General features: G+C 37.7%; 1 protein-coding gene across 3 annotated transcripts in view; it reads left to right on the plus strand.

The window, feature by feature from the left end:
- The window catches only part of GRIN2A (glutamate ionotropic receptor NMDA type subunit 2A), a 192,447-nt gene that overhangs the window by 144,418 nt on the left and 26,211 nt on the right, over positions 1–21,818 (plus strand). For all 3 annotated transcript variants that reach the window (XM_074840801.1, XM_074840803.1, XM_074840802.1), the window contains 2 exons: positions 2,342–2,502; positions 19,058–19,245. In XM_074840801.1, the coding sequence (XP_074696902.1) occupies positions 2,342–2,502; positions 19,058–19,245 (349 nt within the window). The remainder of the gene's footprint in view (positions 1–2,341; positions 2,503–19,057; positions 19,246–21,818) is intronic.

Consider the following 21,818-nt stretch of genomic DNA (forward strand, 5'->3'; position numbering starts at 1 on the left):
CCTTTGCTACAATCACAGAGCCTATATGCTTCTCCAGGACATGTCAGTTCACAGAATATAAGTTCAAAATTATTGATGAGAACTTTGTACGCCTTAGATATGAGTGCACTGTTACTAAAAAGCTTTTAAACCCTTTCTTCTTTACAAATAATCTGTGGGCAGGCAGTAGTAACAGACAATCTCCTTGTGACTGTGAAAATTTTTTGGTTGGGTGTCTTGTGTCAAGAAACTCCAGTCTGTGTATGGTGTTTGGAACTATTCATCTGCTTGTGATCCCTGTGATCTTTGAATGAACTAGTACTTTTTATTAATCTTTGCTCTCCTGCAAAAATATTTTTGTGTTCCACAAATGTTCAGTTTGAGTCAGATACCTCAGCTCCTTCAACTATTCCTATGGGAGGAAACTGCTCCCAGCATCTTAAACTCATATGAATGTCCTTGAAAAGTGAGAATATTCAGAACCAAACTCCATTTCTGAATTACCAGGGTACTCCACCATAATATCCCTGTTCCCCCAGTTCCACTGATATACCCCAGGATTAGGAATTGAGCTTGCAGAATCCTCACCACAGCTGAATTTCAAAAAAATGTCAGCTGTATGAGCAGCAGCAATTTTTACAGCTCTTCAAATAGACGTAGTTTCTTTAATTATTTTTTTTCCAGTTCTATTGACTGGCAAATTTGATACAGATATTGGGAGATATTGGAAGCCATCTCACTACTTCAGGGATTAATTATCTGTAGGTTTAAATAAAGTTAATAGCAAGCTACATCTGTATCAGTAGAATCTCTGGACGTATATTTAAGAGCAGGGTTTATTTCAGTGCTGCATAATAAACTTAAAAAAGGAGATAGCAGATACAGACTAAGAACCATGACTAGTATACAGTGTAATTTTAGTGCATGGGTCAATTAGTATGTGTAAAGTAGAAGCAAAGTAATAATTTAAACAGTAAAGCTGTGAAAAGGGAAAATGAGAAAAGCAAGACATCTGTTAGCTAAACGAATAGAGAAAAGTAGAGTTCATTCCTTTATGCTTTGTCAAAATATGCTTAATTGAAATGAAGCATTTAATTGTAGTTCTGTAACATGAAAATATTGTTGCAGCAATAATTTCACAGTCAAGGTTTGATGGAATTGAAATACTCCCAGTTTTTGTATAAGCCTATTTGTATTCTCTTTGCAAACTGGCACTGAGTCCTGGGAATTCTTGATGCCCTTAGACCAAACTTTAAAAAGAGAAGTGTTACTTATGTAGCCCAAAGGAAGCAGCAGCTATATAAATATTAGCTGTCTCTTGCAGCACAGGGTATATAGATTGCTCTTCTAACCAACAGTAAAGACAGAGTGCATTTTACTGTGGAATTCATGGGTGACTATTAGCCAATAGTTTCTCTGATTTGAGTGGCCTTTTTCATTTACTTCTTAAAGAGACATTTTAACTTAATCCTAAAGTGTCACTTGGTATTTAAAGGGAGTTATTGAAAAGGCACATATAAAATTTTCAGGTCTGTTAGCAAAATTTTATGTGAGATTGTCTGAATGGTTTCCAAATCTGAAATCTGAGTATGCCTTGCTATTCCTTTGCAGATATTCCCTGGCTTGTTTGTCTGGGCTGATACAATAGTAATATAGAGAGTAAGATTGTAGAATAAACCTGTGTGCCCTCAAGTAAATAATTTGTAGTTTTAAATTGTAGGAATAAATAGGGACTAGGATTATAAGTGTGAGGGTCTCAGAAACCCTTTTCTTGTCAAGTGATGTAGCTGCTGAGCCCCTCAGAAGATGCAGGAACTTTTATTCCCATTGAATCAGGGCGGTGGAAGGAAAGGCAGCCCTCACCCTGTGCCCCCTCTGGGAGCAGTGGGTTAGGGTCCCTTTCAAGTAGTGCAGATGATCCTTTTGCCTTCTTTGTGTGGGGACCCACAATGTCTCAACTGAGAAGGTAGCGCGAAATGATTATCAACAAAATAGTTTTCTTTTGATTGCTGTTTACCAGTGTGTCTGCTTGTAGTCTGAGTTCTCTAGGGAGATGCTGGCGGATGAGGAACATCTTCCAGTATCTGCTCCAGTTTCTGCTGTCCTGCCATATTACAATGCGTGGGAGAAAGTCACGTTAGAGTGGCAAAATTGAGCTGGTTTTACTTTGGATGTAGATGTTTCTGTAAGTTCAGTCAGTGTGAAGACACACTTTCTGGTATAATATTGCTGAATTAACCCACAGCATTTGCCTAGAAGAAATTTGAGGCAGCTTATACAACTCTGGGTTTTTTCAACCTGAAATTGCCCTTCTTCACGTTTTGAATGCCTTAAACACTTTGCTTTTACCTTTTCTCTCTAGTTTCAAAGGCCGCATGATTATTCACCTCCTTTTCGATTTGGAACGGTCCCAAATGGAAGCACAGAGAGGAATATCAGAAACAACTACCCTGATATGCACCTTTACATGACGAAGTATAACCAGAAAGGAGTTGAAGATGCTTTGGTCAGCTTGAAAACTGGGTAAGCTTTTTTCCATGGATTTTAAAGAATACAGTAGACTTTGCAGAAACTGAGAAATATTGATCTGTACTTAAAGTGATACAGAACAGACTGATGTCAGGCATGCTGTGTAGTACATGACCGGGTTGTTTTTTTTTTTTTTCAACTGCACTGTGTGGATATCAGAAAGGAAAATGATTGCCTGTGATTCGTATGACTTTTAAAATTTCATGGGAGCTTTGATGTCCTATGTAAAATAGATTCAAAGGACAGAATTAGTATTTCTCAAATTTACAGAGAGATGATACAGGTGGACCTGGATTTGGGTGGGAGCTCAACAGTACAGTCCCTCATTACCTTTGCAGAACTCTCTCAGAAATTTGCTTTCACAGGGTGAATTTCTGACAAAGCTTGTTTGTCTAGCCAGTGTTCAACTACTTGTTATTTCTTTTCAACCTCCTGTCCCTTCAGTATGTTTTTAGGTCCACTCTTACATTTTCTTACCTCCTCTAATTAGCAGGCCCTGTACATTTACTGTCACATGTGAAGTATTGACTTTGATCTTCAGGAAAATCTGTTGAGATCTAATCCTGCTTGTGGCAATCTTGGTAAATATTCTGGCAAATATTTTTGTCCTTCTTCCTTAAGATCTGAGATTTAGGCTTGAGTGCCATCCATCCCTCTGGAATAGCCCATTCTGCCTGGTTGGACAAAGAGTCTGAATTTTCATTCTTAATCATCAAAAAGTATGAGAGTGACTCACTACTTGTATCAGTATTCATCTGGGTGACAGGAATGTGTTAGCTCTAGTAATCTTTTCTAAACATATAGGCTTGATAATAGACTGTATTTTTGTTAATAATACTGCATTACAATAATAATAATAATTTATCAATATAGTTTGTTTAGGTTTTTTGAAGTGGGAAGCCTAAATTACCCATAGTGGATTTAAGTACATCTACTCTAGTGACTGTTTCAAGGCAGGGACATCTCACCTGCTATTATTTACAGTGAACACAGGACACATTTTTTCCTATACTAAATTAAGCTGTCACTTTTGGTCCTTTTTTGGTAACTGCTTGTCCTTTTAATTTTTACTCTCCTTCTCCCAAACATGTAGGGAATTATAACATATTTCTTATGAAAAAACCCCTGAAGTCCCCAAATCTTTCCTTAGAGTGCAGTTCCCTTCTTTAAAAAGTTATCCTTCCTACTGTTTCCTTCTCTGCTGTCTCCATATTGCTGTCTGGACTTCCTCTGTCGTCACTGCTCACGGCATGCTCAACTGGCATTTCTCAGTCACAGTTTGTCCTATCCTAACATAGACATGTAACATAACATGAGATGAACCTTGGCCAAGGTCCTTCAAGCTGGAGGCAGAGCTCCTGCTCTGCCCCAGCCTGTGCAAGTTATATTTCCTGGGTGACAGCTGGATTAGGCATTATAGATAGTCAGCTGAATGCTACCATTCCAGCTGTGAATTTTTAAAGAAGAAGATATCCTTAATTTCAGCCATTGCTAGGGCTTCTTCAGTTGGATGGATAGTTTGTTTAGGGCATTTATATTCCTTGTACTTTTCACCAACCATTTGTGCCACTGAAAGCCCTGGAAAACTGCTGTTAGGTTTAAAATCAGGCCACCTGTCAGACACTTAAGCATGAAAAGGGGCTGGGGGGGGAGGTTGCTACCTGACTGCAGGGGAGTTCATGACATTCACTAAAACTCAGGCTGGCTGCTCTTGTGCCAGTTGCTCTTCCTCAGAAGCTTTAGTCCGTTTGACAGCAGAAGCTATTAATTTTTTATAGATTTTTTTTCCCCTGCTGGAGTTTCTTTCCTCTTCTAAGTGATTTCTCAGTGTGGACACCCTCAGGTGTCTGCCTTGCTCCCCGTGACTGACATTTCTGCAGCAGATGGTGCAAATAAGCTGCCATGTGCGGTGTTTTCCAGATCAATATAAGTAACTGCTACATACAGCTGCACTCCTTAGTATTTTGTCTGATGGCACCTACAGAAGGATTAAACAGCATGCCATCAGCTGCTGAAGTTTCCCACAATAGAAGTGTCACTTTGTGTTTGCTTATATCGCAGGTTTGGACATTCCAGCAGGAGAGTAGTGTCAAGTGGGCTTACATATTTTCTGCCTTCAGTTTCTGCAGAGCAAGAACTGTGCAAAGACCCAATCAATGTGGTAATTGTGGGCAGTAAACTCGGTTACGGATCGTGCAGCAGGATTGTACCTTCTTTTTGCCTCAGAGTTGTTTCTCTCTGGAAAGATGATTTCATTTAGGTGTCCAAACCGATCAGGCTCTGTCATTCTCACCTGTCATTTGCACCTTGAGCCCACCCACATTTTCCTTTTGGCTAAGATGTTTAGTGAGGATGTGATGCAGTTCACGTGACTGACACCTCAGGGATCTCTGGAGCTAAAAGTGTCATGAGCAAAAGAGGTGAGACTGTGTAATGTGGGACTGTAATAACTTGCATTCTCTGTAGAGAGGAGAATATAAAAGCATGAATAGGTATTTGGTAGTCCCTACCTCTTCTTCTCTAGACTCATATTCTTCAAAAACATAATTTTTCACTTTTTCTACCAAATTTTCTGCTCTGTTCCTCAGTATACTCCTCATTTTTTATATACCCATGCTGTATCTTCTTCCTTTCTCCCTCATGACTTATTTGATCAGATTGTGTCTCTTCCATGTGGAGTTTGCCCTTTCATCCTTATCTAGACTTGAGCAAGCTTTCACCTTTCCTACTTTGCTTGATCCCATGATTTTTAATACATCTTGCCCCATGGAGCTGATGTTGCCACTTCTGTTTTGAGGATGACCTGTCTGTCCTTCCTCAAACTGCTTCTAAGCAAATATGTAATTTCTGTTTTCCTCTTCAGTATGGATGTGTTCTGTTTACCTTATTACAGCTATTTTGACTGTTTTCATCTTTATCTGTTGTTAAAGTTATTCCTGTACTTTTGTCTTTTTTCATCCTCATCATTGGTAGCATACAAGAAGCAATTTTTCTTACATATGAACTACCTGGTAGTTGTACAGTCATAGACCATAGACCTGGGAAGGACTTGCAGAGATTGTCCGGTTGATAACGGCTGCTGCGAGTCAAAACAAGTAGTACCTGTGTTATTCTTGAAGAATGTTTGTATAACCTGTATGTATTTCCAATCTCACTTTTAAAACTATTTTTGCTTAATTGGAGACATAAGATTTAGTCCCCTTTAATTAGTTATATATAGTGTTTGATTCTAATTTTAAAGTGGAGCAAAAAATACTAGCAATCAGGCAATACTTAATGACTGAATAATGCTACACGTGGCATCTGATCTAAATAGAATCAAACTACTGAGTAGTCTCTTGTCACAGTTCAGTCTGGTTTTGCTGTATCTCAAACTCTTAAGTCTTTTGATCAGCTTTAATTGGTGTTAGCCTCTTGAGATGTATGGGAATATCTTGATCCTTGAGACCATTGTGTTTAATACATAATATTATTGAGTTGAACTGAAAGGGGAAAGTGGGAAGGAGACAAACATAAACCTTCAGATGCACAGATTTCTCTCAGATTTCTTTTTTGTTGGAGACATGCTTATGTCTCTTTCCTCATTCTGAAAACAAATTGAAAAACAATCTGGGTTTTTTATCTTGCTTTCTCACAAGAAGTCAAAAGTCAGCTGCTTCAGTCCAGTCACTAATGTGGCCAGGAAAAACCTCAAGGGCAGAAATACAGATAGAAATGTTCATAAAATAAATTATGTTCCTGCCTTTATTTCCTGGTCTGGTGTAGGGGTTAGATAGGTCTTGTGTTGGAGCATTGCTGTACATGCAGAGATGTGTGCATACATCCGTGTCTGGGAAGCCTTGAAAAAAATCCCCAGCCCCTTTGTTTTCATCTTTGAGAGGTGAAGCTAATAGTGTTTCAAAAATTTACTTACCAGGAAAGCATCTGCATTTGTGGTTTTTTTTTTTTTAAATTAGAACAAACAGCTTCACTACATGGGCAATAGGCTTTGACCTATCTTGTTCAATTAGCATTGAAAATGTTTAAGATCATTCTAGAAAGGAATCAACTAGGAAATACTGCAAATCAAAATGGAAATGAGATTTTTGCTTTAGACTGGCATTGACATTATACCTACTCCTTCAGGTGAATCCCTGTGGGGGGGTTCATTGCAGCTTACTCATGAAGGCTTGTTGCTATCAATGGTGAAGGCAAATTTATCATCTATATTGGCTTTTCCCCTTTGATAAGAAATCAACCTTTTTTTTCTGAAAATAATAAAAAAGAATTATCTGTAAAGTCTCAGTAATATCTACCTCTTGTCAATAGTGTCTTATTTCTGACATTGGCACATACAGTTCTCAGAAAGCTGCTGAAATACCATTTGAACAACAGCAGAACTTTCTGTATTTATTAAAGGTGTCAGTTTGCAACCAGGCCTGTTAAAAGGGAGCAAAATTCATGCATCTTCTTACTCAAGTAACACTTAATATTTTTCAAAAAGACAAAATATTGTCCCCCCTTCAATGCAATTTAGTACTGAAAGTAATCACAATTTTACAAGCTTGTCAAAAAATGTACTGGTGTTTTTCCCTAAATTTCATGCATATAAGGGATCAGCTGAACCACATGTGCTGTGCTACCTGCAGAGCTTCAGATTGCTCTTTAGGCAGGACTGAAGAGCTCAGGAATGCTCCAGAGTTTCTTTTCCTTTTCTTTAATGAAAACAGAAATGGCAGTTATTTTCCTGAGCATTATTCAGAAGAGTAAAGTCTGTAAGACATTAGCTAATGTATCCTTGGTGAGTGAAGTCCAGCTCTGTTAGAGCTGCAGGGGCTCCTCTGTGTTCTTCAGATGTTTATTGATCAAATAAAGTTCTAAAAATGCATTGCAAGCATTTCTGTCTCTGCTGCGTTTAATTAATCTACATTTCTAGAACCCTGTGTACCAGAGAGACAGATCCTATTGATTTTGCTTTTTGAAGATAGAATAAGTCTTTGAATAGGAAGTAGTTAATTATCATGTTATGTTTACAGTGGCTGTTTGGGTTTGTGTGCTTCTGTTTGCCTTGCTATATTTTTCCAGAAGAGGTTGTAGTTGAAGAATGCTATCTTTTTGCAAGCGGAACAACCTTACCTGTTGTAATTCTTTGGTGTGGGCTGTATGAGCTCATAGCAGTTGAGTTTGCATGTAGTGTTTCTCTGTGTATGGGTGTTTGCTGCTTTAAAACTGTCAAGAGGAGAAAATGCAATGGCAGTAAACTGGAAATGCATTTCGTGTTCCTGCCTTTGCCCCAGCACACCTACACTGGAATATTGTCTGGGATTTAACTGCTAATGGCTGAATTTAGAAAATTTAATTGGGAAAGTCTCTTCTTACTATAGAATTAAAATGGGAAACTTTCACTTGTCTCTAGCCTGTCACTGATGAATCCATCTAATTTTTTCTTCACTTCCTTAATTTTCCTGGATATGAGGACTGCAGCTGAGTATCACACAGTGTATATCTTGTTTCAAGAAAAGAGATGGTCTAACTGATGCTGTGTTATAGCAGCATATTGATGTGAGGACTTTATTTCAGTTTCATTGCAAAAAGCTAAGAATATAACTTGCTTCATGGAAACTGCAGTAATGAATCCCTTGTGTTCCACAGGCAAGCAGCCCCTTGTACAGCTGCAGACCCCCTTGCTGTCGTGAGTTGTTTTCAGTTTTTATTTACAGCCACAGCTGTCACTATATATTCAGGGATTTGATGCTAAAGTTTACTTGGGACTCCATCTGCCTTCCTGTTAAAGATTGCTGTGCTTGGTAGTTTATACACATCAAGTTTAATACCTTATTCCCTAGTCGTCTGTGACAGCCTGGTGGAAGTACGAAGCTGCTCGGAAGGAATGCTGTGGTGATGGCATTTCTCCCCTGCCGGAGCCTCGGCAGCGATGGCCTCAGATGCAGGGGATTATCAGATTTGAGCTGTCCTTTGAGAAGATGCTATCGGCCTGCAAACGTGTCCTGAGCTGCTAGTTGCTTTGATAGGAACATGTAATAGTTCTAATGCTCAGCATTTTTAAATGATAAATAATAATGCTGGAAGAAACACCTGAAAGTATCTAACTGAACACTGTGAATGGTGTGAGAAGTTATTTCCTCCCTGGAAGCACACTCTACCATGTGAGAACAACAATATGATTATGAATTATTTTTTTTAATAGCACTAAGCAGAGAAACATGTTGAGGTTTTTTAATGGTACTAAGCAGAGAAAGTGCAAGAGAAGACCCTAGAAGGCTCTGATGCCCTTTTAACCCTCAGTCTTTATGTTTATCGGCCTGAATTAGCTTTTTGTTGTGCTTACGGTGCTTAAAATTGTATCCAGTTCACAGCTTTGCACACTCTGTTGTTTGCTGAGCAGATACAAACTGGTCAGCGGCTGTGCTGGCAGCTTCCGCAGCGTGGCACAGGCATAACCAGGAGGCAAACATCTCCATTTCTGTCAGCTGGAACACATTTCAGATTGTGCCCAGCAGGTCCTTCTGTTAATTAGGTCTGTCAATTAAAGTGGTGGTGTGCCTAAAGTAAAACACAAAACAAACTCATCTTTTAAGCAACCAGCTGACATCTCCACTTGGATGCAAAAACAATTTCAATTTTTTTTGCAGTATTTTCAGTTTATTTTTACAGAAAAATTGTCATAAAAATTTTCATCAAAGGAAAAGCTTTCTGGTTTTTATTCTTTCTGTGGTTCATACCTTTTCACCTAAAAACAGGAGGGAAAGCTATGAGAGAAATTACCTGTTTGCGAGAAAAATTATGTATTTTAATTTTTCATAAAAAGCACAAGTTCTTCATCATTCCTGTGGGCAGATAATAACAGCCTGCAACCAGAACTCAAAGAAATGTTCAGCAGACATAAATTTTTAAACTTTTAATCTAGTGGCTCAATATTTTTTGGCTGTTTCTGATTGACAACACCTTACAGTATTTGTAATGGAGAATATTCACTCTTTTCTTAGACTTTTAATTGCAGTACATATAGCAATTCTTTTACCAAATTTTTAAGAAATTGCCAGAGATGGTTGACTCTGAAGTATGTTTGAGGGAGAAAGGGAAAGGTTGGTGGGCAGCGTGAGATGTCTGTAGTCTGTAATAATTTATTGCTTGCAACCCTGTTGGATGCCTGTTATGATACATGAATACGGAAGCTATGCTGGAGACAGCTTTAGCACAAGCACTACTTTATGCAACTGAATTTTAAAATGATGTATCAAATCCTTAATATCCAGCTGTCCTTCTAAGAATTGGATGTTTTTCTGCTTTCTCATGGCCTACTCATCAAAGTTCTCTATTCTGAGCCTGCTTGGGTTTCCTGTTTCTCATAAGCTTCAAAAACAAGATTTAAAAAATCAAATACAGCAACTGAAATAATCAGTTTTTAGATGGGTGATCCTTGGTCCAGTCACATTTTTAAGATGTCACTGAAACAGCAGCCTGTAATGGAACTATGTACTGATCTTAATGAAGAGGGAATGATGTTCTCCTCTTTCAAGGTGTCTCTCAAAGTATGAAAACCTTAGAGATCTTTTGGGATACTCAAAATTCACCAGTTTAAACTATTGAATTGGAAACTTGTTTATTCACATGTGATAGGAAAAATAATTTTCTGAGTCTGCATCAGCTGTTATTACAACAAAACAAAATCTAAGATAGGAATTAGCCTTTTTTTTAAAGGAAAGTACTGAGTGATGAATCCAATTTGTATCTCTAAATGTTATTTCATTAAGAAGAAAGGTTTAAGAAAATTATTGTCCATATTTTCATCAAATCTGTAGGGTATTAATTTAAAAGATTTTTGCCAGACCCTGAAAGGGCAAATTATTGTGCCAGGTGATCATTCCTTCAAGCAGGTGATAAATCCAAAATGTGAATGTGTGACATAAGATGAGAAATTAATATTTCAGATAATTCACTGTCAATGGTACTTATAACTAATAGTCAGGAATATAAAATAACTTAGAGGAGTGTTTTAACTAGCTCCTGGATTGCTCTACTTCTGTACAAAGGCACCCATTAGACCATTTTTCTGGATATAACTTTTGGACATTTTTGGATGCTGACACTTAGAAGCATCCATTTCTGCAGCTGGTCTGAAAGACAAAATAAAAAAATCAATAGAGCTATGAGACAGGGCCATGGGAACTCCTTAGAAAAAAGCTGAACCAAACTTTAATTTTCTCAGTCAAATGAAAATTGAAACCGAGCTAGACCGCATCTGAAGCACTAAGTTCAGGCAACTTTTGCCATAAATCGTATATGGAGTATCATATTTTATGCCTGAATACTTTATGCCTCATAGCTGTAGTGGAAACAGAAATGTAAAATACTTTCAGAAATTGTTGTTCTGTAGTACTCTTTAGTTCTGACAAGTTGAAATAATCACAACTGTAGAATACTTGAAGACTTTTTTGAAGTAAAAGTGAACATCAGTCGGTCTCTCATCTTTACTCTCTCCTCTCTCTCTTCATGTCTGTCTGTGTCTTTTCCTTGGTTGCCACCAGACCTTTGTGAAGTTCAGTAGTGGTTGATAGAATATTGCGTTTGTGGAGTTAAATTTGCATAGTTACATTCTAGAGATCAGGTGTTGTGAATACCAAAATTAAAACAAGCTCAGAAAGAAACTGAAGGAATTGGTGGAAGGTGAATCATTTGGCAGCTCTTAAACTTGATGGGGCTTAATACAGCCTGTAGCTCATGAAATACCCATTCATCTGAAGACAAGAAGATATATTCAGTGACAATAGCATCCATATTATGCCTTGTTTCTTTTATTCCTCCTTAAGCATCTATTTATTGCTAGTGTCATAGATTATTGGGACCTAAGTCTATGCCAGTGAGGATCTACTGCCCATGTATGGGTGTTCCTAACCATATACACCTCTGGGGAAACAGCAGTCAAACAGCACTGAACAAAGATCCAACACTACCTGGGAGAGCAAGATGTTTGCTGTGCTCCAGAATGTCTATTTATCCCTACCAATGTTAACAATAAGTACTAAATTATTGTACAAATACACTTTCCTTAAAACCATCTGAAGGAGCTAATAATGTGAGTAATGATTTTCTTTCTGACATTCTGTAAAAAAACTAGTTTGGCCCATTCAGTATTTTCTCTCCTGGTTGACTGTGTTCAGGCAACTTCTGCAATCAATAGCTTCATCCAGTCTGGCATCAGATGGCTGGGGTAGCTTAATTTCTACTTACCTTATGATGTTTCTTTTGGACTTCAATCTAATATTTGTTTCCGTGTTCATTCTTAGATTCATTTTGGTATTGCACTCTGAGGGGAATGATTTTCAATTGATGTTATAACTGTAGTCACCCAAGCTAGGAATTGGAAAGCTGGTTTGCAACTAGGCAACTACTATTTGTGCCGAAAGACTGCAGAGATATGAAACCATTGAAATTTGCTCTTCCATCTAGGTGCATTTTTCAGATGATCTGCTCGCTAAAGTATCAATTCTGGAAGCTAATAACTTAAAATAAATGTGTGCCTGAGTCAGCATAGCTTTCCTGCTTTTACTGCAAGTGAACAAGCTGGCAGCACAGAGATAAGACTTCCTATGGCATTTCCATTTGTGGCAGGATTTTCTGGCATCAGTTTTTCTGATGGCTGATCCCTGTTTCCCCGTCACTTACTGTCCTTTCAGGAAATGCAGTTATTCTCACATTCTTATATTTCATCCACGTGTATTTAGTCTAAATAAATAATGGACTGGGTAGAACTTAATGTGCTGTTCCAGGGGAATTTCTGGGGGAGGTTGGTTCTTCCAGGCTTTCAAGAACAGGCGAACACTAATATTGGCATTTAGAGGGTTACTGAGATCTAAGAAGGCACTCACTGAAATGTCTGGGGAAGCTCATACCTCAATAGTTTCATGTTATCTATAAACAGAACCAGACATCATCACGTCCTTTTAAGCTGGGTCACAATTCTCAGGAATTTCATCATGGCCATAATATAAACGTGCTGCTTTTTTTTCCCGCCTTTTTTTAAAAAGAAAAAAAAAATCTGTCTTTCCTGTTCAGCTGATCCATAGCAACTTGCCTCTAGGGAAAAAAAAAATGGTTTATATAATTTATTTCTGATTCCTTTACTCAGTACCTGAGTGCTCTTCTAATTTATTTTTTTTTAAAAAGGTTATCTCCTATGTCTATACTGCCGTTTTTTAGGTAATGCAGTTATCTATCTAATGTTTTTAAATATTACAACATACCTGGAAATAAAACGAGCAGGTGAAAGTAGCTATATCCCATTTAACCCCTCTTCTTTCGAGAAGCTATTCTAAGTTTTAATATTTGTTTGATTTGGGGATGAGATCAGGTGCTTGATGAAATGTGCTGAATTTATCCTTCATTATGCTATTGTAACTGGGACAAAACCTTTAATCTAGAAATATATTCCCCCTATTTGACTTTTCAAATTTTATATATTGATTAACTGATGCTTTGCAAGTACTTCATTGCTTGGCTTCTGAGACCTGAAGTGGGACACTATTCCATAGTATAAATTAATCACAAAGGCATACTAAATTTTCCATTATTTTGTTGTAAGGGAAATGTTATAGAGACTGGGAAGGTGGCTGTTCAGAGGGGTGGTGAATGGGAGCTCCTGTGAGTGAAGAGGGTTGTCCATTCAGGCAACCACATCCAAGCGGTGCAGGAGGGTTCACAGTGGCTTTTCTGGCAGCCTGAGATTGCCCTGAGAGGTGAGGTGAAGCCTCCACAATCTTTCATGATGGTGTTGATGTCTGTCAGAGCTTGCTCTTTCGAATTTTGTGTCTACGTTTTCTGTGTGAAGATTGAAGTGAGGGCAGTTTGAGCTGGGAGAAAAGTTGAAAGCTCATTCTTGCTAATGAGTTCATCATTTAACTGGGTTAAACTTTGCTAACCTGTGTTGTTGCAGGGGGGTGGTTGTTAAATTTTCCCCTAATGAATTGGCAATGTCAAGAAATCCATCCACTGCATGTGAACTTAAGATCTGCATGGAGCTATTTGAATATGTGCTAAAAGATAAAGTCACTGCTGGTGATGAAGTGCCATCAGATAACCTGAAATGCATTTTAGTCAAAACTGGATAAAAGAAATACTCAGTCCTTCACGCTAAATGTTAAATATCTGCTTCTCTTGCTCCAGAAATATCAAAGTGTCACTTTAGAGCATTTTCATTGAAGCCTCATCTTCAGAACAGCCTTCTTTCCCTTTGATTGCTGCGTCATCCCATCTAATGTTGGCATTAGATCCCCTGGACATAGTTTTAGGGATGCGCAAATGATGTTGTGTCTCTCATTGTGCACTCTTGACATATTTTCATTTATCCCTTCTCTGGATAAAGAAGGGATAAAATGTAAATTATTAAATTTGTAATACATCTGACAATCTGTAATGTAAATCCATCATATTTTAAAACCAATATTTTTGCGCTTCCTGCCTTCCAACAATGGTATAGATGGTCTCTAAAATACATGCTTATGTTTAATTCAGCCTTAAGTGGTTACCAGCTTTTTGCCTAATATCAAATTATAAATACTACTTTAAGGGTCATGTAAGGCATCTATTCTGCAGACTATGCAATTCATTTTTAAAAGCAAAAAAGCTGAAAAGTAGTGGTTTTTTTCCAGAATGTTTTGAAAATGAGCTTTGTCTCTCCAAAATTACATTCAGGAGACAAAGCTTTAATGGGTAAAAGTGTTCTTGATGATGCAGGTGGGGCTAAAGAGGTGAGGGCAAAGGTGGTGTTAAAATTATTGTTTGAGGAGTCACTGACTTGCTGTCTGATATTTTTAATGAAACAGTAATTTCAAATATTGTTCTTTCAAAAGACATGACTGGAGCCTTGGTAAGCAGGTATGACACTTGATACGTAACAATCTTTGTAGTCTCTTTTGCATTTATTTGCAACCAAATTTGAGGAATAACATGTCTTAGTTTTTTAAGTTACCAAGGCAAATATAAAAAATAGATCAGATTTCATTAACTATCTTTCCTCAGAATAAAATTTATATAATTTATAATGAATACTTATTCTTAAATATGTTATTGACCTTTGATTTTTCAGAACAAGCCCCAGAAGGTGCATATTTGAGTTAAAAGGTACTCTTCATCAAAAATGATGCAGAAAAGTCATTGCGATACACCTGTTTACAGCAAAATGCAGTGCAAGCAAATTGCTGTGATGGTCCACTTCATGTATTACATGTATTCTGGTTTTGTGTAAGTCAAATCTGTGTTAGCAATAATCCACAGCTTTTGTCTGGCCATGAAAAGAACATATTTAGGGTGTTAGAAAACATAAAGAAATGAGGGTGGGAAAAATTGATTCTGAAGTTAATGTCCTGGATCTGACAGATGAACACTGCACTGAATGGTACCCACTTTAGAAAGAAATTAATTCTGCTGTAGATATTGTATGTTTGGATTTACTGCGGTAGTTGAAAACTGGAAGGTGACTTCAGTCATGCTGCAGTTTCTCTTATCCTCAATGGAAACACATCATTTGTTCCGTAGACTCCAGTGCTTGACAGTAAAATAGAAGAATGTGAATAAACGGGACTGTATTAAAGCATCTCTCTCATTTTCTGAGTACCAAGACACAGGTCGTAGCAGGACACAAAGGAACTGAAAGAGTTTGATTTCTAGTGTGCTGGATTACTGTTTGTGTCCCCAGAACCACCAAGCAGATTGCCATTTTAGATTTTTCCCTCTTGTTCCATCAAGAAAACAAAATTGCTGAAGGATCATATAGTTAAGGAAGCAAAGTACCGTTTTTCCAAGCGAACTATGCTTCTGTTGCTGAGGAATAAGCTATGACTAATAAAGGAGCATTTTCCTAATCCTGCTTTTCAATTTTCATTATAGGAATTTGATGAAAAGTATGTGCCAATAATAAAGATGGGGAAAATTATAGGGAAGTGTTTTTGGCTTTTCTGAAATTGCTTTTCTGTACCTTTTCCTCTACCTTTAATTTTCTTTACACAGGCATTTTTGAATGTGTACAGCTACACTTCAGAGAATGGGGTTTTGCAATAGCTATTCTGATTTTCCAGATCTCATACTTCTTGGTGACTCATAAATGTTTAGGTACAAGACTGTCCACATTTGTTTTTCACAGATCTCCAGCTTCAAATCATTACATTCAGTAGTACTCTTTTGGGTTTTTTTAGAACTATTCCAATTCATAATTTTATAACACCTGATGTTCTCCTATGCTGTGTGAGCTAAAATTCTCCCCACCCCCTTTCCTCTTTGTGCTTGCTAGGTAATGAAGGACATTTGCCTTTGTAGTCTCTCTTATATAAATATTCCAAATGTTTATTTTCTCTCCTAGCTAGGATTATTGCAGTAGTTCCAAGGAAGTTTACAAACCTGCCAGTTGCTCAGATGAGTCATAACACTGTAGTCCTGTTCCTCTGCATTCATTGAAGATGCCTGGCGCGTTTGGCTCGTTCATGGCAGTTATAAATCTTGTTTCTTGCTGCATTCCAGTTTCTATAGTTCTCTTTCATCTTCTTAATAATTCTTAGCAGTTTATTTAAACCTACACAATATGACAAAGCTTTTCACCCACTGAAGTGACTGCACAGAAATGACAAGTTAATTGATTCATTTTTACATGACTAAGGTTTGCAAGAGGCTTTGAGCTTTTCTTGATGTGGGGAGCTGTACTCAGTGTGTGTAAGCTGTTTTACAGTGAATATGTAACTTAAATAGCAGAGTGGTCAGCACTCAGACCAATACAAAGCTTCTCAGCTGTGTAGCACAGTTGAATTTTGCTGCCACAAGAACAAAGATCCTGGGGCCTGCCAGCCCATCTGTAGAGAAAGAAGAGAAAGAAGAAAGGAGTGAGCTGGAGCACAGATCCAGGCTTGCCAGTCCTGCCTTGAGAATGACAAGACAAGGATGTGCTACTGCGTCCAGCAATCCCTGCCATGCATGCAGCCTGGCTCTTCCCTCAGTGCCAAGCAAAACAGCAGATGTGGCTTTCACCACGCAGACATAGCAGGAAGGAAAGTCCTCTGTGGCCCCAGCAGCCTGCTGGCCTGTGCAAATGCCCGCTTTGTCTTCAGAGCTTATGCTCACTGCCAGCTTTGCAAACAACTCAGAAGGGGTCAAATTTTCAGACTTGCCCAGATTTTGCTGTCTCAGTTTTTGGAAACTCTTATCGAGGAATGTTTAAAGTTGCCTGAAATTTCTTAAAAATTCAGAGTGTTGGGAAGTTCACCTCTTAGTGGTGGAAGAGTTGGATGCCCTAACATCTGAGAGCTTCAGTCGTGGCTTGTTACTCCCTGCCCACACTGCAGGGGTACATCATGTTCTGAAGCTTTGCTTTGCAAGGAAGAGTACTTGTGTAATCAGCACATGATGAAGAGATAATTAAGCCTTGAGAGCTTATAAGATTTATGTTGGAAATGGAGAAAATGTATTCTGAATATGAGTTTGTACTTGTAGACAGCCAGACTTTTTCAGGGCAATCAACTTTTTGATTTACAGTTCAGACATTGGGCAGCACCTGATAACAGAACCTTTCAGCACTCAACATCTGTCAAGAAAGTACCTCATGTTTTTAAATCGATTTGTGTATTGAGATTTATTGTGACCTTATAGAAGTAGTATAGAGAAAACCCTCAGAAGTAAAGCCTTGTGCATCTTCAGAACCTGCTTTCCTTGTGTGTACCCACTGCAGCTGACACCTGACTCTCTGGGAAGCTGGGGATGTGGGTCCACAGTGAGTGAGTGAAACTGCAATTGTGCCTCGTCTTTCTGTCACAAGGTTTTATTACACTGGCCAATACCTAAGCAGGCAAGCTGCATACGAAGAGCATGATTTCTGAGGGAGCACAAGGCTTTTGCCCTGGAGTCTTTAGCAAAGATATCTTTTTCCTCTGTATTTCTAACTGGAGTCTGTTTTGACAGAAGAATAGCTGACTCTTTATATTTTCTCTGTGTTTACCAGCATGTGTTTTATATGCTTACATTGCAAAACTATAAATCCCAGAATAAACAGATGACAAATTCCAGAGTGTTGTCTGGTTGCAGCAGTGTCTGTACCCACAGAGAGGAGTATTACCTTCCAATCCCTTGCCTGAGCCAAAGGCAGCCACTGAGAGGGGAAGTATCCTTCCTTCCCCACAGATAACTGTGGAGGTCTAAAAGCATGAGATTGGATTGTATTGATTATGGTAAATGTCTGCTGTAGATCAGAAATGTTATAAGAAGCTTTGAGGGTATGGCAAGCAGGTTTTTTTTCTTCCCTTCTGTGCCTACCCAAAGGATGTGGATTTTTGTTCTTTCTACACAAACCAAAGATTGTCTCCAAAGTGCTGAATCAAAGCACATCATTTAGAAAACGGTCTGATCTTGTGTTGAAGACTGCGGGCTTGGGCAGTACCCCAGCACCCTCTTGCCTAGTTCCAGTTTAGTTACCCTCAGTGCTAGGTAGCCATCCATATTTTATTTCCAGATTGAATTTGTGACACATCACCTACCGATGTTTAGCAATTGTTTTCTCTATGTTAGATTACCCGTTTAAAGGAATGAGCGAGTCAGATTTTTAGCACTGATGGAGCTAAACTGACTTTTAGGCTGAGGATTGCACTGGGTTTTAGGGAAGAGTGGAAAAACAAAGGAAATGATGGCCCAGATATTTCTTTTAATGGTTGCATGAGCCACCTGTACTTTCTCTAAATTAACTACTTCACTGAATTCCAATTTGATGACTTGAGTGGTGACTGTCAGGGTAAGTAGGGAAGCAATAAACTACAGTACTTTTTCATGACAGCAGACAAAGTCCAACAACCTCACTCTCTCCTGGTGTTTCTCTTGGTTTAACGTGAGATGGATAGGAGTTGAAAGATGGGCTGAAAGGCTTCAACCTTTTCCACAAGTTCCTTTATTCCTGCCGTGCTCCAAGTACAAAAATAATATGTTTAGAACTGCGAATCATAAAGAAATAGTTTCTATAATTTTTAAGCAGGATTTAGATAGCTGTATCAGATATGCTCCAATACCTTCATCTGTCTTAGCAAGGACTTAACCTCCACCTTCATTGTTTATTTTTGGAAAGAGACATAAAATAAGAGTGTGTGTAAAACTGGTGAAGTCATATTTTCAGTCTCATTCAGTATTTTAAATAAGCTAATTGTTTATTGTTGTTTCAATTCTAAATTCTCTGTTGTCATTTCTGTTGTTTTTGGAGATCATTTTGCACCTCAAGATATTTATTATCCATTTTGAGAGCAAAGATACAAAGATAACAGGGCAAGACTTTTTGTAGCTTGGTTTCTCCTGCTCAGTATTTTTTAACAGCATCCCTTAAAATAGAAATGCAAAACTGTGTGTCCTACTTTCCCCTCACTAAAATAGATGCCTTTTGTTAATTTTAGATACAGTGGAGCAGTAGATGTATTAATGATATCAAAGAATCCATGTGATATTCAACAAGGTCCTAACATCAAGGAGAAAAGAAGTCTGACAACAGCTGTCCCTGATGATTTGGTTTGTAAAATGTTTTCTTTTATTTCAGGAAGTTGGATGCTTTCATCTATGATGCAGCGGTGCTGAATTACAAGGCTGGAAGAGATGAAGGCTGCAAACTTGTGACAATAGGGAGTGGATACATCTTTGCCACTACGGGCTACGGAATAGCACTTCAGAAAGGATCACCTTGGAAGAGACAAATTGATCTAGCCCTCCTTCAGTTTGTTGGAGATGGTAGGGACCAATCTTTTTTCCTTTCTTTTTGTTCTCTATGTATGCACAGTTAATTCAATTTTAGTAGCTATGCGCCTTTTACTACTGTTCTCTTACAGTCTTTAAAAAAACCAGAAACAAATGAGTAAAATTATTTCTCGATGCTGAGACAGGAATTCTCTTCCACTCTGTTCTAACTCACCTCACCACCAAGGACGGTGGACATCTATTTTCAGAAAGTGTTTTCATATACATCACAAAGTAACACTGGCCTCAATGTTAGAGAGCATTTCTAAATTTATTTATTTTATTTTTTTATTTTTGCCTTTGAGCAATTCTGGAGGAGTTTTCATTTGGTAGATGAGCTGATCTTTCAGCATGACTGTTTTGCTATTTAAAAGTGTTTAGCTCAGTTCTGAACTGGTGTGAGTGATCCCTAATCCAGGATGGATTAATTTAAACTTCTGGTAAAAGAATGTTTACGGAATTGAAGTAGGATGACTGGTTTTATTGGATTTCAAACACCTATTTTTCATTCTAACACAAAAATAGAAGAATTGTATGTCCTCTTGGCACTTCTGCCCTGCAGGAGAGGAAAACTTACTGCACATCTTTGATATATTTGTAGACAGTAATAATGACTCATTCTCCACGTAGTGTTTCAACTACATTTTGATTGTAGAAATGTGTCTTTGCCACAGTGAAACTTCATGCCTTTCATATGTGCATGCAAATAAAAATACGGTGGTTTAAAAATTTTCTGTTATGACTGACTAAAATTCTCCATCAGATTGGAATTATGGTCTGTGTTACATGATAATTTTGATATTTTTTTTTTACATAGATATATGTGTTAACTTTGCATTTCTCTGTCAGTGAAAAAGAGGGCTTTATTGAAAAATAAATATGCACTTAAGGTCACCAATACCATGTCACTGAGACTAAGTGGTAAATTTCTGTATAATAGGACAGTTTAAATGGCAAAGTGCAGACCTTAGCATAGTGGCCTCCTGTTCCATAAAAACCAAGACATTAGTTTTCAGACTGGAGACAGTGAGTGTGTTAGTCTTCCAGCACATGGATTTATTCCTAGTATAATAGTAAACAACTGGCAGAGATGTAATCATCATGACTGATGCATTTTGTCTGGTGTACATATAGAGATACTAGTGTCATCATTATTGAACTGTTGGATTTAGAGAGGCTTATTAAAGAAACATTGCTTACTTCTGCTAAGGAATGAATCTATGACCTATAACAGCCAGGTTTCAATCAATTGCATATTCTTGTTTTAAAAAGTTGCAATTGGCTAAAATATTTGCTTTATTTTCCAATTTGCAAATATTTTGTGAATAGAATATTTTTCTATTTGTGTAATACTATTAAGAAGTGTTAAATGTTGTAAATCTGACCCATATTTAGATGGGGAACTTAAATCAGAGAAGCTGAATTATTTGTCCCATACTAAAGAAAAAAAGGCTTCTGTAGCCTGAAGGAGGATCTGAGGTGTCTTTCTCAGTTTTGGGCTAGCCCCTCTAGATGTTGCCAGAGCATCCCTGAAGTTTTTCATTCTTTTCACCTTGCTTTTTCTTCATGCTTACTCTTTCATCATTTTTGATACTTCTCATCCAACAAAAAGGAATGAAATCACAGGGAAAGAAAATAAATTAAATAGAAGGGAAAGTATGCGAAGCTATTCAAGAAAAAGCTCATCAAAATACCAAAGGTAGTGCATTTTTATGCATCACTTCGAGTATCAGGGAAAAAACAAAATGGATAGGAGGAAAGAGGGAAAAATCTTATCATCTGTTTACACTTTCACCTGTGGATTTACATAGCATATGAATGCTTATATCTTTAACCCATTTATAGTTGCTGAAAATAATACAAATGAATTGTGTACAAAACTCAGTATTAAAATTCCATATGAATAATTTACAGAATTGCAGTAGATACAGATGGCACCCAAGTGAATGAAACCTTGTCAGGAAATGTCTTCTCCCATGTTCATCTTGCTCAGATATTACCTCAGAAGATAAGCAAAAATTTTGAATGCACAAACCATGGGGATTGTGAATGTCTTTATGGCATTTTTTCAGTGGCATTTTTCAGTACCTTTAGAAGGTACCCTGAACAACCCATGAATGCTAAAATGTTCATTTTCTCTTGTAAAGGATCCATAAGTTCATTCAGAAAATGGTGTGGGCACTATTAAAGAGAATAACAGTTGGAGATATACGATGTGTAGGAATCATTGTAGATATGCTTCCTTTAGTCCCAGAAATGTTTGCTACCTTGTCTCACTTCATTTTGTCACAGATCTAGGTGATAATTTAAAAAACAAAAAACCAAACCAACCAACCAAATGGGGGAGAAAAAAGAAAAAAAAAAAAACACACCAAAAAACCCCCTAAGAATAATACTGAAGTTGAAGTTTCTTCTACTGATTTATAAAGTACATTGCAGGTGAACTGGAACAAAACACCAACAAATTAAGTGTAAAGAGTGATTGCTTGGAACTAGCAATACCTGATTTTGTAATCTATGTCCAACCAGTAGTTTGAGGAGTAATCTTTTTAGCTGTGAACTTACAT

The sequence above is a fragment of the Strix aluco genome, chromosome 15 (assembly GCF_031877795.1).
Source record: "Strix aluco isolate bStrAlu1 chromosome 15, bStrAlu1.hap1, whole genome shotgun sequence".
NCBI lineage: Eukaryota > Metazoa > Chordata > Aves > Strigiformes > Strigidae > Strix > Strix aluco.